This window comes from Urocitellus parryii, chromosome 9 (genome assembly GCF_045843805.1).
Source record: "Urocitellus parryii isolate mUroPar1 chromosome 9, mUroPar1.hap1, whole genome shotgun sequence".
Taxonomy (NCBI): domain Eukaryota; kingdom Metazoa; phylum Chordata; class Mammalia; order Rodentia; family Sciuridae; genus Urocitellus; species Urocitellus parryii.
In genome coordinates, this window is record NC_135539.1 from 77,159,000 (window position 1) to 77,175,199 (window position 16,200).

The window sequence follows — 16,200 nt, forward strand, 5'->3', positions numbered from 1 at the left end:
TCATCTGTTTCTCCTTATCTCCTGCAGGGAGAAGCACCTGCCTCTTGGCACTCACATCTGTGGCAGGCATCTTGCCTTACACTTAGGGATAAAAGCAGCAATTTCCAGATCCTTCCAACAGACTGTGTTGTTCTAGGACTTAATGCTACAGTCACTAAGAACAGGTGGATTAGCCACCAAAGATATACCTGTATAGATACTGGGTGGCACCAGGGGATAAACTGTACCACAAGAACCATTTTCCCATTTACTCCCCTTTACTCCCCTCTTCTCTGAACAATAATGTTCCCCAGGGCCTTTCATAAAGGCTCGTAAATGAACAATCCTGGGGATTGAGAAATGTCCAAGGAAAAGAAATAGCAGGAGGACTGAAATTTTTAAAAGCTGGACACAAAAGACAAGGTGAGCCCCGGGGGCCTCCTCCAAGCACCTCTCCGCCTCCCACCTGGGGGAGAAAAGCTGACTTCCCCTGAGGCAGCTCTCCTAAGCTGGCAGCAGCCCCCGCCCCCCCCCCCCCCCCCCCCCGCAGGTCTTGCTCAAACCCCCTGGGGCAGGTGGGTTGGGCCTTTGTTGGCATTTCCTAACAGGCTTCCAGCTGTTATGGGAACCACATTGTGAGAAGCTCAGCTCTAAGCCCTAGGGGGGTTTTCACTTGCAAGTTACCCTAATGGAGAAAGCCAGCTGGCCTTTTTTCACTTCTGCAGCTCAGGAGCTAGGAGCAGCCGGTTTGTGTCCAGGCAGGAAGCCTGCTAAGATTCTGCCACCTCCAGGGGTCCCTGAGAAAACTGGGCTCTGAGGGGATAAATTGATTTGCCCAAGGTAACAAAATCAATAAATGGTGAAGTGGCAATTTAAACCTTCCTCTTCTTTTAACTTAAAAGGCTCTCCAGGTTCACCTATTACAAAGACCAGTGTAGGAATCACCAAAGCAGGCTTCGAAAGGAGGCTTCAGGATAAGAATGCCTGCAGGGGCCAGATTCTCATTTCTTTGCTTAGGGGTGGGGCCTGATAGGATCGAAAGCTCCCAGCTTTGGGGTGTGATCTACTCTGCAAAGGGCGGCCTCCCCTGCCTCCCCTGAGCACTGTAGGTAGAGGCCTGAGGAAGGAGAACCTCAAAAGTGTTCTTGGAGGGGTCAAAGCAGGGAGCCAGAGACTGAAGGACCGGAGGCAAGGCGGGAAGAAATAAGCAGGAGAGTCACCAAACCTTGCAAATCCGACTGGTTTTACAGCCTCGTGGGTCAACATTCCCAGTTTCCTCATTTTGCTTAGGGCTGTCCTTGGGCTCAGCCACTAGGCCTTTTGGGACAAAGGGCCATTTCAGGGTTCTCTACTCAACACTCAAGCTACTGTTTTTAGAGACAGCCCAGTCCCAGTAGGGTTCATTCATTCTGTTTGGGTTTTGGTAGCCAGACCAGGGAAACAATAATGTTCATCAGCATTTCCGTGGGAAAACGTAATCCTCCTACTGAGCAGGAATCCTGGTATTGGGAAAGTAACCTCTTCATAATTTACCAAAATCTAATCCTCAGTCCTCAGGGAACACAGAATCCAGGTATGGAAAGCATAAAGACAAAAACAGACCTTGAGACAGCTAGTAATGAAAAACAAGTGATAATTCAGTGCAACAGAAAGGCCAGATTATTATTTTCTTGATATTACACATTTTCAATAGGTTCTCACTCAACTTTAATGCAACTAACAGTGATCAGGTAATTTCTTCCCTGAGGTTCAGAGTCTTGCATGTGCCACCAGCAGGGCCTGGCAAGAAAGCACCAGGTTAGTCCTCATTTGTGGGCTACTCTGAGGTGGCCTCCCAGTTTCCAAATGCTTGAGACTCTGCTCTGATAAAATTTATATTGTACATCATTAGAAATGATACTTTTTGAGGAGATGGAAAGGCTAACTACACTGATCCGATCATTATACACCATATGCATGCATCAGATTGTAACACTGTACCCCACAAATTAGTACAAAATATTTTTGGCTAATTAAAAATAAAACTTATTAAAAATGAGAAAAATATTGATTTAATAAATACTTGGGACCCATCCTTTTACTTCCTTTCTTATCCAAATAGTGGAATAAATTTCCTCACTTGACCTTTGACAGCATTGAGCCACTTTTCTTGAATAAAATACTTCACAGTACTTACCATATTCACTCACTAATTTCAGTATTTATAAATTCCCTTTTGAAAAATAAAGTCAGGTTGCTGGCTTCTCTTACAAAAAAGACGAATTTAAACTATGCCCTATCTTACTCTTGCTACTAAAGTTCTACCTAAAGCTTTCTCTTTGGGCAGGTGGGAATCCCAGGGGGAATCCTATTGGGATGCTGGCTCCCTCATGGTTCAAAGTTATCAAGCCAGGAAGCCTCTCTGGACTGCACCCACCGTGGCTTAAGTCAGGGAGGGGATAACTGCAGACACATCTGTGAGGAGGCCTTCATCCATTCCACCATCACATCACAATCACATGGATTGTACATCTCCTGCTTGTCAGATACTGCTGGGATTCAACATTGACAAAACAGACCTTGTTGCAGCTTGTTACAGTCAGGGGAGACCAATAAACATGACAAATAAAATATACCTTCTGGTAAAAGGGCACAAGTGCTAAGGAGAAAAATAAGCAGATGAGGGCAGAGGCCACCTAGGGTGTAGAGGGTGCCAGAGAGGCTGCAAAAGTCAGGTAAGAATTGGAGAAGGCATCCCTGAAAACCTGATGTTTGAGGAAAGATCTGAAGAAGGTGAAAGTTAGCCAGTGGGCATCTAGAGAAGAACATGCCAGGCCAGCAAAGGCCTAAGAGAGCATCCTGGAAGTGTGCGACCTTCAGGGTCCTCTGCAGAAGTCAGGACCATTTCCAGCTGTTCCCCTGCCTACCTCAAAGCTCTCACATAAAACTCACAGGGATCTTTTAACTACAGGTGGTAACATACCCATGTCTCTCTCACCGCACTGTCCAGATTGGGATGTGCAGTAGGTACCAGCACACAATGGATTTCAAAGACTTGGTGTGGAAATAATTGAAGTAACTTGTTAATACCCAAATCAATAACTATGTTCTGAAATAGTGGGTTAAAGAAAATAAATGTTTTAATGTGAAATAGAATTTCATTTTCTCCGTTTACTGTGAATAATGTAGCAACCATATCAATTGAAATTACCTATAAAACACCAACTACCTAGGCAAGCTTCATTCCCACTGGACAGAGGAGGCCCTGAGTGCTTAATCCTTGATGCATTGTGCACATCTGGCCACACTGATGACACAAAACTCTTCAAAGCTGGTGAACGGCAGCCCATTCCAGGAATACCCATGGAATTTTAATTTCCTGTGGGTAGTTTTTCACAATCCCTCCCCCAACTTTTTTTTGCCTGCTATTATGAACACTGCTGTAAAAAAAAATTACCTTTTTAGCCATCCTACCTGTATCAACCTCTGCTTACATACTCTGCTCACATACGCCAGACCCACCACCCCCTCAAGCCTCCATTAGTGGCTTGATCCTGTTCCTAACAACTCTCTAACCTCAGGCTCTCTCAGGCTCCCTGCCCACTCCCTGCTCCACTCCACAAAGCCACCTTTATCAGAGGTAGCCAGTAACCTTCACACAGCTTCCAGTTCACACAAGGTAAATCCAAAGTCCTCACCTGGTCTACCAGTAGCCAGGACCCGCCCAGGACCACTTCTTCCCACTGGCCCCAGGGCTCCCACTTCCTGCTGGCTCCTCCCTCCATGGAAACAGCAGCTTTCCCCCTCCATCTGCATCACCTCAGCCCAGACCCAAAACCCTGAGAAGGAATGACAACTGACTGAGCCTGAGGTGACTGTATGTCACTGTTTCAGTCATTTTTTCTAATCTAAGGTTGAGTCCCTTATCTATACATCTTTAAACAATGTATGTTAAAAAAAATGTCTCAAAATGTGGGTCAAGGTCAGAAATCCAACACAGGGAACTCCTGGGATGGTGTCCTCTGGAAAAACCTCAGAGGAGCCTAGTCTCAAGGACCTGAGCACCAATGGCCTCCAAGTGCAAGGCTCAAGCCTCACCTAACCCCCAAACTCAGCACCCACTTCTACCCAGGATCCTCAGAGCTGTCCTGCATTGTTTCTTTGACACTTCCTATTTTGCCTGAGACTCTCATTAATGAAAAGGGTTGGGGGAGGAAAGGAAGGCAGAGAGAGAAGACTGATTTTCAATGTCTTGGTGCTGTAAATGCCAAAAAACAAAAAACAAACAAACAAATAAACAAAAAACAAACAAACAAAAAAAAAAAAAACAGGACCCTATCTCACTACTGGTAGATAGCATAGCCAGGAACCAGGATCTATAAATAAGTCTCTTGAGTTTCAAATACACTGTTCTGTACACTGTTTTGCTTCTTCTTTCTTCTAGACAAGCAGTTACTGTAATTACAAAGAAAGTCCATGATGGCAAAGGTACAAGGAATAGAGAACTAGTGAAGAGGAACTGCAGCCTTACACAGATACTTTGTAACCCATAAAAATACACTACCAGATAAAGCTTGATTAAAAAAAAAGTGACTCAATCATTTCCTTAACATAGAAGCATCTGTTCTTTATCCATATATGCATTTTAACATCATCACAACGGTAGTGGATGCACTGTTTTATAAACTGATGTTTTGTCCTTAACTTGCTGTTTTGGTTTTCGTATTTCTTCTAATTTTAATGGCTTCTGACAGCCCCTAAGATTGGTAGAGCTTACTTAAATAGCCCCAATTCTGCCTGCCAGAAGGTCTGAGTTCTCTACCAAAAGCTTTCAGCAACTGGAACCAAGGAGGAAAATATAAAATATGCCTTTTTGTGAAAGACAACAAGATGTCTTTCCTTAGGGTCATCTGCATATGGCCCACAAAAAAAATATCTGAATTCATAGAAAAGGATGCATTTACACAAATCCACCACTCTCCTACAGAATTGGCTATGCTACAATTCTCATGTACTGCTTCCTAGGCCCACTAATTTTTGCTAAATCAATCATTACATTTTAAACTAAAAAGATCCCATTAAAGAACAGGCATACAGAATTCCAGGATACTGAAGGGCCCCAGAGCTGTGAGAGACAGAATGCCAGTATTCTCTTTGTTTGTTTGTTTTGGGATGGGAAAAAAGTTCAATTTTTTTCATTTTCTTTTTTTTTTTTTACATTTTTTTATTGGTTGTTCACAATATTACAAAACTCTTGACATATCATATTTCATACATTAGATTGAAATGGGTTATGAACTCCCAATTTTTACCCCAAATGCAGATTGTAGAATCACATCGGTTACACATCCACAATTTTACATAATGCCCTATTAGTAACTGTTGTATTCTGCTACCTTTCCTATCCCCTACTATCCCCCCTCCCCTCCCATCTTCTCTCTCTACCCCATCTACTGTAATTCATTTCTCTCCTTGTTTTTTTTCCCATTCCCCTCACAACCTCTTATATGTAATTTTGTATAGCAATGAGGGTCTCCCTTCATTTCCATGCAATTTCCCTTTTCTCTCCCTTTCCCTCCCATCTCATGTCTCTGTTTAATGTTAGTCTTTTCTTCCTGCTCTTCCTCCCTGCTCTGTTCATAGTTGCTCTCATTATATCAAAGAAGACATTTGGTATTTGTTTTTTAGGGATTGGCTACCTTCACTAAGCATAATCTGCTCTAGTGCATTTTACTAGGCTCATGGGCAAGCTCTAGGCACCAAAGGGACCCAAGCAGGACGCTGACTGGGTGCTCAATAAATGCAGTTGTCTCTTTATGATAGGTTCCAGGAATCCCTCAGATATCAAAAACATCAAAAACCTTGAATGTTTCAAGTCCCTTCTACAAAATGATGTAATGCAGAATTTTAATATAATCTACACAATCCTCCCATGCACTTTAAATCATGTCTAAATTACTTGTGATATTTAATACAATGTAAATATTAAAATATTTTTTAAAATATTTTTCAATCTGAGGTCGGTTGAATCTACAAATGCGGAAGGCACAAATTGGAGGACAGACACTGAAGAACCAACTAGCACTTTGGTCAAGTCTATATGTTCCTGCTCTGAGGATTAGAGAGAACTTTTGAGTCATTCATTTGGATGACCTCATGACAAAGGAAATGACCTGGAACGTAATCACCTGCCACTTCCTCAGAGGTGACTCCAGGTGGGGAACAATCAACAAACATCTGATTATTTGCCACCCGTGCTGGGTGCTAGAAATACAGTGTACTCAGTCTGGCACCTTTTCACTGCAGCCATAAAGCCAGGCACTAATACTCAGCTCTGCAAACTCTGGAATGCCAGTTCATCTCAGGTTTCAAGTGCGTGTGTGTAAAACGGGAATAAGTCAGCACCTGGGGGCAGCAAGCATGCTACATAACAGTCACTCAATGTTGGCTATTCTGTGATTAGAAAGACATACTTAAACTGTATGTACTGCCCATAAGTTCGGCTTTAAAGTTCTCCTTGCCTTAGGCAAAAAAGATGCCTTTACATTCCTTATGGTCCTCTACTTAACCAAAGGATGGACTTTGACTCCTGAGCCTTTCTACCCACCCTAAGGATGCATGTTGACTACTGAGCATCTTTCACCTCCTCTAAGAATGAACTTTGACTGTCTGAGCATTCATTCTCAGCCCCACCATACAGAAGCCTTGCAAATACTACATCCTGTGTCTAAGACCATGGATAATTTTTGGTGCGTGAAACAATATTATTTGAGGGTAGGTACTAGGTCATGGTAAACCTGTCTATACAGCAATGCAGAGCTTAATTTTAGATGAAAGTGAAATCAATTTAATATTGCAGATATACTGTGCAACTTAAGAAGATGAAAAAAATTTCCTTAAAATACTCTTTCTTAATGTGGGGACTAAAGGAGTCAGGAATACAGCTGGGGGACTTTTAGTTTTACTTTATGCTATATAAACTCCATTGGGAATGAAAGTGCTCAGTTACTTTGATATCTAGTGTGATGGTACATCATTTTAGCCACCTTGATTGTCATTACTATGAAAAGGCATTTTCTGTTCCACCAGAAAAAGCTGCCCAAAGGCTTACTCTGCATAATTTAGAGAGATGGGCTCTGCTCACATTTGAGCATGACTAGATCACAAGACCTCACTGAGAAAACCCCCCTAAGAACACGGTTTTTTGTTTTTTTTTTTAGAGGAGAGAGAGAGAGAATTTTTAATATTTATTTTTTAGTTCTCGGCGGACACAACATCTTTGTTGGTATGTGGTGCTGAGGATCGAACCCGGGTCGCACGCATGCCAGGCGAGCGCGCTACCGCTTGAGCCACATCCCCAGCCCAAGAATGGAGAGTAGGGGGGGTAAGATTTTAAAGCTTAGTTTAAATCTTGCCAAACTATCTGGAGCCTCATGGCCTTGCCTAAATTACTCATCTTTCTGTGGGTCTTTTCCCCACCGCCAAAATTAAGAAATACATATCCTGGGGCAACCTGATTAGACCCAGAGATAGAAATTGTAAAGCTCTTAGTACATAAAATACACACACAAAAAATAGTTCCTATAACCATCTCAATATGAAATTTTACTGTAATTCCATATCTGATTAGAAAATGACCCTAAAAATGAGACCAAATTCTTATCCTTGCTCTCCAGCTATTATGCAAAAATCTCTCTCAGAGAAAAATCAAGTACTAATACATTCAAGCCAAAATGGTGAAAGCATGGGAGTATAATAGATACTATCTCCAGGAATAACCTCCTCTAAGGATTGGTAAACCTGTTACTGCCAAGGCCAGAGCCTCTGAGCATATATCTTGAGGCCAGCTTTCTCAGAAAGAAACGTGGGCAACTCTCAAGCAGGTCCAAGAAAACATCACAATAAGACTCGGTGGTTTCATGGAGCCTCAGGAAAATGAATAATGGCTTCATCCTCTAGCAAGGGAGACTATGGTTGGTTTCTCCAGTGAGACCCCAGAGCTGAAAAAGCACCAGGCCATTTTCCATGCCACCAGCTAAACTAAGAGCAGCCATCTCCCACTAACCAAGCCCAAAGTTCTCAAACAATTTTCATTTTCTAGGTATCTTTTCTGCTGAAAGAGGAGAGATGGATATGTTAGTATTACTTAAGCTATTATTAAGTATTTATAACTTCTCACAAATGGCAGATTCCCGATGAGCAACAGAAAACTGATTCTGCAAATTGCAGCAGTATCTCATAGGTTTGTACACCAATCATCAAGTATTTTGGCAAACACTGGAACAAGTATTTTGACAAACACTTTATCAATCAATACAGCATCTTCATTCTAAAATAATCTTGATGTGCAGCCCTGATGGCTTGGAGACTAGTTCCTCTTCCTGTGGCTATGGCTGCTTCTTCAGCAGCCCAGGATAAGATTCAAAGTTCTTCCTAACTTGACCAAGCACGAGGTCTCTGGAAAAATGCAGATGCTTTTGAAGCCCTTGGACTGGGAAGCCACTCAGGTCACAAGACAGACCTTCAGGCTGCCCTACACAAGCACATCTTTAGGCGTTTATTTAAATAACTCAGGCGATGTTATCTCCTATTTCAGTCTCCTGTTTTTCCAACCCCAGCCTTTGCTATCTCACAACATTTTCCTTCCCTAGGAAAGCAGCCCTTCATAAGGAATGTTTACACTGGGGCTCTCCTGACTATAATACCAATACTAGAGCAATCCTTCTCCGACTGAGGAAGGAGGGCCTCCAAGCTGCGGGTGGTGACTGGGGCAGCGCTAACAGGCTTTAAAGCAACCAGGACAGTCTCACTGGAAACTCCCTCCCGATAGCGCGGGCTTCCTACGCTGCCGCACCTGACGCTAGGCTCCGGGGATGCTGCCCCAGTGTCCCTCGAGTCCCGTCCGGCTAAGGCGCAGGGGCGGCGACGGGCTGGGCATCACGTAGGCTCCCGCAGCGGGCGGGGCGGTGCTCACGACTCCCCAACCTGCCGCCCCCGCGCCAGCACGGCCCGGCCCCGCCCAGCTCAAGGGCGAAGGGAAGGTCACCCACGGGGTGGGCAGAAGGCGGGGTACTGGGCTCATCCTCGGAGCATCCCTCCTCGGTGTGTAGCCTCAAAACGGGAGGAATGAGGCATCAGTGCCTTTATACTCATCTGGGAGAAGAGGGGGAAATAAAACCAAAACCCAGCTCAGGGAACATGTGTCCAGCCCGCGTGATCTTGAAGGCTCCAAGGGTGTGTTCACCTGAGACGCGCACATCCACTTTACAGTAGTTGGTTTACCCTCACTAGGGATTTATATGGACCAGGGAACCCCACAGTCAGGGAATCCCGGCGCCCCACGTGCACCCGGGCGAAAGGCCTTGTGAGCGGCTGACCACTCTCCATGTCGAAGGGTCCCAGGCTTGGGCCCCTTCCGCCTTGAAACCAGTCTCCACGTAGGGGTAAAGGGCAGCCGGGAGTCCGCGCCCCGAGTGCTGGTGACGTCCCGGAGTCCCCGCTTCCTGGTCTTTCCCGTCCAGGGGAGGCTGGCAGGGAGGGCCTAGTGACCCATTTTTGTTTTCACTTTTGTCATAAGCCGGAAGACGACACGAGGTCAGAGCAGAGAAACCTTTTTTAAAATCTCCCGGCGGAAACGTCGGGCGCAGCGGGTTAGCCGAGGCAGCACAGAGGAGGGACCCCCTGCGCGACCCCCGCCGCGTCCCGCAATGCAGCAGAGGAGACTACAGCTAGCGCCGCGCGGGGGGCGCGAGTCAGCAGGAGGCGCGGTGTGGGGGGGGAGCTGTTTTTCCTACAATTGGGGGGGCTGGGAAGATCCCGCAAAGGGTGGATACTGTGACATTCGAGGAGTTGTGCGGTACTCAAACTCTGGCAGGGATGCCTGGCTCCATTCTATGACTCAAATACAGAACGACCTCCAAGGGTGGTTCCACCCCATTTCCATTATTGCTAAAATAGACCTGGAGGTGGAAAATTAATTTATCTTCCTGATGAATAATACTACCGCCATATTCTCAGTCCTCCGCACCCCGCCCTGCAACTAAGTCCCATCGCCGGCTCCCGTCGCCCCCAGGAACCCCTGATGGCCCTAGGTAACAGGGCTTCTTCCCATCCTACACCATCGCTTCTCCGCGTTTCTCCCCTGTCCCTTTCCCCATCTCTTTTCCCGGGCACTCCAGCCCCCATCCCTTCTCCTCGGTTCCCTCCCCATCCATCCTCCCGCAACGTTTCTCCCAGGTTCTTCCCATCCCCCTCCCCCCCTCCGTTCCAGTAACCCCTTCCGCCGCCTTCCTCTCCCGCCCGGGTTCGGGAAGCGGGCGGGCGCGCACCTTGGGCATCCCCGCCGCTGGTGAGCACACCGATGGCTTTGCCGGACCCGGAGAGGTGCTCCAGGTACCTCGGGAAGGACCCCCTGGGGGTCGATGGGACGCTGCTGGCCATGGCGAGGAGGCCGGAGACCGCCGGTTCGCTCGGGTCCGCAGCAAGCAGTGAGGACCTGGCCCACGCTCGCGGGCCTCGGAACCGCCGCCCCGCCCGCACCGGGCAGGAACCGCCTCCGCCCGCCCGAGGGCCAATGGGCGTTGGCGGGCGGGGCCGGAGCGCGGGCGGGGCTTGCGGGCGCGCTGCCATCTGGGCGTGGGGTAGGAGGAGCACGGCAGGTGGGGGTCTGCAGCACCCCGGGATTTTGTAGGTGGAACGGGGTCGGGGGAGGTGCAGCCGCAGGGGGAGGGCTTACGGGGAGCATCCGCGGGTGGGGAGACCCCAGGCTGAGAGGCCCGGGTGGGGGGGATGCCGCAGGTGGGCGGAGCGCAGCTGGTGGGCGAGAATTTCGCCAGCCGAACGTCGCCGCATTAGGTAGGAACCGCTCTGGTGGGACTCGGAGATTCCTGGTGAACCCGAGTCGCCCCTGTGGTTGGGGTCCCAGTCGTCACAGAGACGCATGCACTGCTTCCCACAGGATTATTCCAGGAGAAGCGCCGGGAACAGTGGATCTGCCCCAACGTTTTTCTCTGAGATCGCACAGGTTTCCCCTCCTTCTGAGATCAGAGAGGAAGAACTTGTGAGCGGATCTTCAAGTTGGTGGGAAAACGTGGGCGTTGCGGACTGAGGGATGACAAAGCTGTCATTTCTCGGGTCGTCTTTAGAGCGCTGGCGCTTCTGGGTCCTCCAGGTCTGGGCTGGCAGAAACAAAAGGGATTGAGACTAGGAGAATTTATGGACGCCACCCTCTGAGACATTCTCGCCTCCAGGCCTGGTCTGGAGAATCCGCGTGTAGCAGGAGAAGGCGCAACAAGGAAGCCATGGGGCTGGAGAGTAGGACAGCTGCTCCTACCTGAAGAAATCTATCAAGGCATTGCCTGCCAGATAGCTGCTCTACTGGAAACTACAACGTCTGAAATGTCTGTAGTCAAAATCTTGTGCGATTGATGAGTAGTAAGTTAATTTTTATGGAGCTTCACCTAGTGCTGTGGTGCTTCAGGAAGCAGTCTCTTGAGATACATATCTCCTTCAGTAGTAACCCCAAGAGTTTCATAAAAGCCCCCACACTGTGGTTCAGGGTGGGGGTGGCAGTCCGAGAGCCTTCTTTCTGCACAATAAATGTTGAACGGTAAAGAAAATAAAATAAAGAAACTGAACAAAGGCTGCAAAAGCAACACAAACTAGTTTTTTACGTTAGACAAAAGATGGCGGTATGCGAATTTACATGGGTTTTGCCTCCTGCTCTGACTCATCTCTCTGAGCATCAAAAAATAATAAATCACATTGGTGGTGCCTGCATGGTCTGATCTCTGCTTAGGCCGGAATTGGTGGAGTGGTTCCTAAGCCCCAAGATCATCAGAATCACCTGGTCTCTCCACATCCCTGAAGTCCAATTTGTAGGAATGCACTCAGGGAATACACATTTTTAACAAGCTCCTTAGGTTACTCTGATGAATGCATAATTTGAGAGCTGTCGTCTATGAATTAGCATAGACACTATTATCCTAATAATTGGGAGAATCACCTTTTTTGGTTGTTTTCCTTTGTTAAATTTGTTCTTTCTAGTTATACAAAACAGTAGAATGTATTTTGACATATAGGTACATGGAGTACAAATTCCCATGTTTGTGGTTGTACATGATGTGGAGTTACATTGGTCGTGTATTCATATATGAACATAGGAAAGTTATGTCTGATTCACTCTACTCTTTCCCATTCCAATGGCCCCTCCCTTCCCTCTATTCTGCCCTCCCCAATAGAGTGAATAGATGGGCTTATTTCACTTAGCATGCTAGTCTCCAATTCCATTCATTTACTGGCAAATGTCATTATTTCATTCTTCTTTATGACTGAGTAATATCCCATTGTGTATATGCACCACATTTTCTTTATCCATTCATCTGTTGAAGGGTACCTAGTTTTATGGCTTAGCTATTGTGAATTGAATAACAGGTGTTTGAAGTTGGCAGTGGCAGTGCCATTTATCTTGCCAAGACAGGAGGTTCCAGGCTCTAAGCACCCTTACCCACAGAGGTTTCTGCAGCCCAGGGCCTAAGGTCTGTGCTGTAGGAGTGTCAATCATTCATTCCTTTCTAGAGCAAATAATATTTTAAAAGATGGTCCACACTGACTTTTTAGTCCATTGCCCTTTATCTTCTCATAAAATTATTTTCATTATATAAAATTAAAGGACTGGTCATTGGTTATCAAATTGTCTGAAATATAGAAAATGATAGGTACAACCTCAGATTAAACATAATAATGAGTTAAATTATGGCAAAAAATATAAACTGGAATAAGAGTCAAGTACTGTTTTAGTTAGAAAGATATATTCACATGAAAATACACCCAGGATATATAAATAAGTGAAGAGGCAGGCTTGGAAGCAGTGTGAGCCTCTGTGTGTACACAAGCCTAGGTATTTTTAGTTCCATTCTTTTGCTTATTCTGAATATTGTCTCCCCCCCCACACTTTTTTTTTTTTTTTTTTTTTTTTGGCAAAAGGGGATTTATTGGGGATCCATTCCAGCGCGCTGGGACTCTGTGCTCACTCAAGAAGGGAGCGCAGCTCAGAGCCCAGAACGGAGGTCAGGTGGAGCTTAAGTACACTTTTTGGAGAGGGCGGTGGGCTTTGCATACATCAGAACAAATCATCATGAGGCGCGGGGAAATTGAACAACAACTCTCAGACATGATTGGCGGGAACAGGTCGGGCGAGGGTGATTGGTCATTCGTAAGCGGGTTACACATTCAAACTGATTGGTTCGGGCCCTGTGACGAACTGCACAGGGCCCTATGCTAAATGGCCAGTAGGGCTTTGTTTTAACTATCTCAGGAATCTGGGTGTAACAGAGGAATTTAATAATACCTAATCTTTTACATTCAAGCTTTCCAGCTTAGAAACTTTACCCTTTCATTCCCCACTCCTTTTTCTGACTACTTTTAATCTTAAAAGTAATGAATCATAATTATTGGGGAGTCTCATTTTTCATCTCTGTCAGTGGAGCATATTGCCTTCCGATTACCACAAGTTGTCCTGTGTTTCCTGGAATCATTTTTAGCATGGCCTCCATTTTAGATTTCACTCGGTATTAGACCCCGATTTATCTAACTACACTGACTACCTAACTTTGAATCTGGCTTCATTCCCCCCTCTAATTAGGGAACTCCTTACTGCTGTGAGGAAGGGGGACGAAGAGGATCTCTCTGGCGTCTTCAGGCTGAAAAGGGACGGTGTGGGGCAAGCAGTTTGGAGTCCATTCTCTTGCTTATTCTGAATATTGTCTTCCCCCCCACACTTAAAAAAAAAAAAAGTATGGGTTTTAGAACAAAAATAGTAAATTTAAAACAATAGCTGGGCCTGGTGGTGCCTACCTGTAAACCCAGTGAAGCTCAGGCAGGAGGATTGCAGACTCAAGGCCAGCCTCAGCAATTTAGGGAAACCCTGTCTCAAAAGAAAAAATAAAAAGGGCTGGAATGTGGTTCAGTGGTAGAGCACCCCTGAGTTCAATCTCCAGTACCCAATGAAGAAGCAATATGATTTAGAGTTGTCGGCTCCTCAAAGTTACGTGTATTTTCCAGAAGCTTGAGTCTACGTTATGAAGAGTTGTGGCTCAGGTACACAGTTGATCATTCAGCCATGGACATGAGGAGCTCTAGCCCCACGCTCACTTGATTAGGATATTAATATATGACAAAAGTTAATAGTTAAAAATAGCCATCACTTATTTTTTTTCTTTGTTTTTGCATTACAGTATTTTAATAGTTCTTTAACTGGAGGAGGTTTTTAAAATTTGGGCCTTAGGAAAGAATTCTCTACTTCAGGAGAGGACCTTGCATCTCTCCTAACTTGTGTAGCTTACACCAGCGGGAGGTGGTGGGTGTGTTTTACTTCTGCCTAACACATTACCCTAAAAAGCTCTGTAGCTCATAGCAATACACAGTAGTTTTGTGGTCCAGGCCCTCAGGCAGGCTTCACTTGGTCATTTGCTTCTGGGTCTCCCTGAGGCTGTAACAGGTGTCAGTCCCTGTCTGAAGTGGTGCCCGGAAATTCAAAAGGGGAAGGAACAGTTTCCAAGATCACCACCATGGCTGTTGGTAGGATTCAGGTTCACTCTGGCCACAGGCTGACCTCAGCCCTTGCTAGGCTGAGTCTATTACAGGATTATGTGACAAGAACCAGTGAGACTGGGCACCATGAGTAACTCACAGCCATTGCTACCTAGCCTCAGGGGAGACCGACCTGCTGTCTTTTTGACTTGTTAGTTGGGGCACTAAGTCCAGCGTTCCAGTGGTGTGAACACTGGGGACCAGAGACCACTGGAAGTCATTCTTGGGGCTGCCTAGGGCAAGGGGAAGTACAGCACAAGCTGGGAGAGGATGCCTTTCTAGCTCTTCTCTGCAGGGACCATGAAGCAGCAGCCTGCCCCGAGTTCTGAGCTTCTGGAAAGGGGAGCATTTCACCAGGTCAGCAAGCAGGCTGAACACTGCCAGGAGGGAGCCCCACTTCAGGATGCCTCGAGTACGTTGGGGTACCATCCTTGCTCTTCTGCTATCATCAAGCTGGGGCCTTTCCCCTGCCCACAGTGGACTCCCAGTGTCTGGGAAATTGGTATCTCACCCCTGCAGGGACCGTCAATGAACTCCAGTCTCTGTACCTCCAATCTTCCTCGCTTCCATGGTGACTTCATCTTTTCAGCTCAGGCTGAAACCTTAGGGCACTTGCCAGCCTCTGACATCTGAAAGCCATTGGAAAATCCTGCAGGAATACTCTCCTGGGCTGCTCAGTACTGCTAGTACCACCCATGTCTAGGCCACTGTCCCTGACCTGGACCAAGTGACAGCTTCCTCTCTGCTCTGGCCCGCTCTCCTTTCTGTGGGTGTCAACACAGAAGCCAAAGTGGGATGACTAAAATGTCATTCAGGGCCCTGTCCCTTCTCCAGTGACCCCCATTCACTCAGGGTAAAGGCCATTCTCTCTGCCTGTAGAACATCCGGCTCCTTCCTGTGTCCTGTTCTCCCAGAAGCTTCTCTAATCCCACCAGCCCTGCTCTGCCCCAGATCTGCCCAGGTGGATGAAGGTCTCAGAGCCACTGCACCTGCTCTTTCCTCAGCCCCAGGCACTGGCTTCTCACACTCACCCAGTCAGCTTGCTCAGTCATTGAGCAAGGTCTCCTTCATGGAGCACCCTGTTAGAAACTGCAGCCTCCACACATCCTCCTCCCCTTCTCGCTCTCCTCCAGAGGTGTGGCTCGCTACTGTCACCCACACTGCGAGCTTACCTGGTTTCCCCTGTTTACTTGGTTCCTTGGCAGGTTTCCCCCACTGGACTCCAAGTGCTGTGAATACAGAAGTCTTTGCTTATTCACAGAGGCAGTCCCAGGTCCTCCAACAGGGCCTGGCATACACGGAGCTGTGTTAACTTTTTGTTGTTGCAACCAAAATACCCAATAAGAGCAACTTAGAGGAGGGAAAGGGTTTTTTGGCTCAGAGTTCCAGAGGTTTAGACAGCCCTCAGACTCCACAGCTCTGGGCCCAAGGTGAGGCAGAACATCATTGTGGAAGGACTTGAAGCAGCCCTGCTTCCCTCGTGGCAGTTAGGAAGCAGAGAGAGGGGGAAGGGGCTTTAGGGAAGATGCACCTTCCAGGGCAAGCCCTCAGTGACCCCCCGACTCTAGCCATGCCCCACCTGCCTACAGTCACCATCCAGTCCATTCAATGGGGTAGACTGATTAGGTTTCAACTCTCACAGTGTAATCATGT

General features: G+C 46.8%; 1 protein-coding gene across 2 annotated transcripts in view; it reads right to left on the bottom strand.

Moving 5' to 3' along the window:
• Pfkp (phosphofructokinase, platelet) overlaps positions 1 to 10,457 on the bottom strand; it is a 55,895-nt gene extending 45,438 nt beyond the window's left edge. The window contains exon 1 of one of the 2 annotated variants that reach the window (XM_026412639.2): positions 10,287 to 10,457. In XM_026412639.2, the coding sequence (XP_026268424.1) occupies positions 10,287 to 10,398 (112 nt within the window). In that variant the 5' untranslated portion in view covers positions 10,399 to 10,457. The remainder of the gene's footprint in view (positions 1 to 10,286) is intronic. The other variant, XM_077802317.1, reaches the window with a different exon arrangement.
• Between the last annotated feature and the right edge of the window lie 5,743 nt (positions 10,458 to 16,200).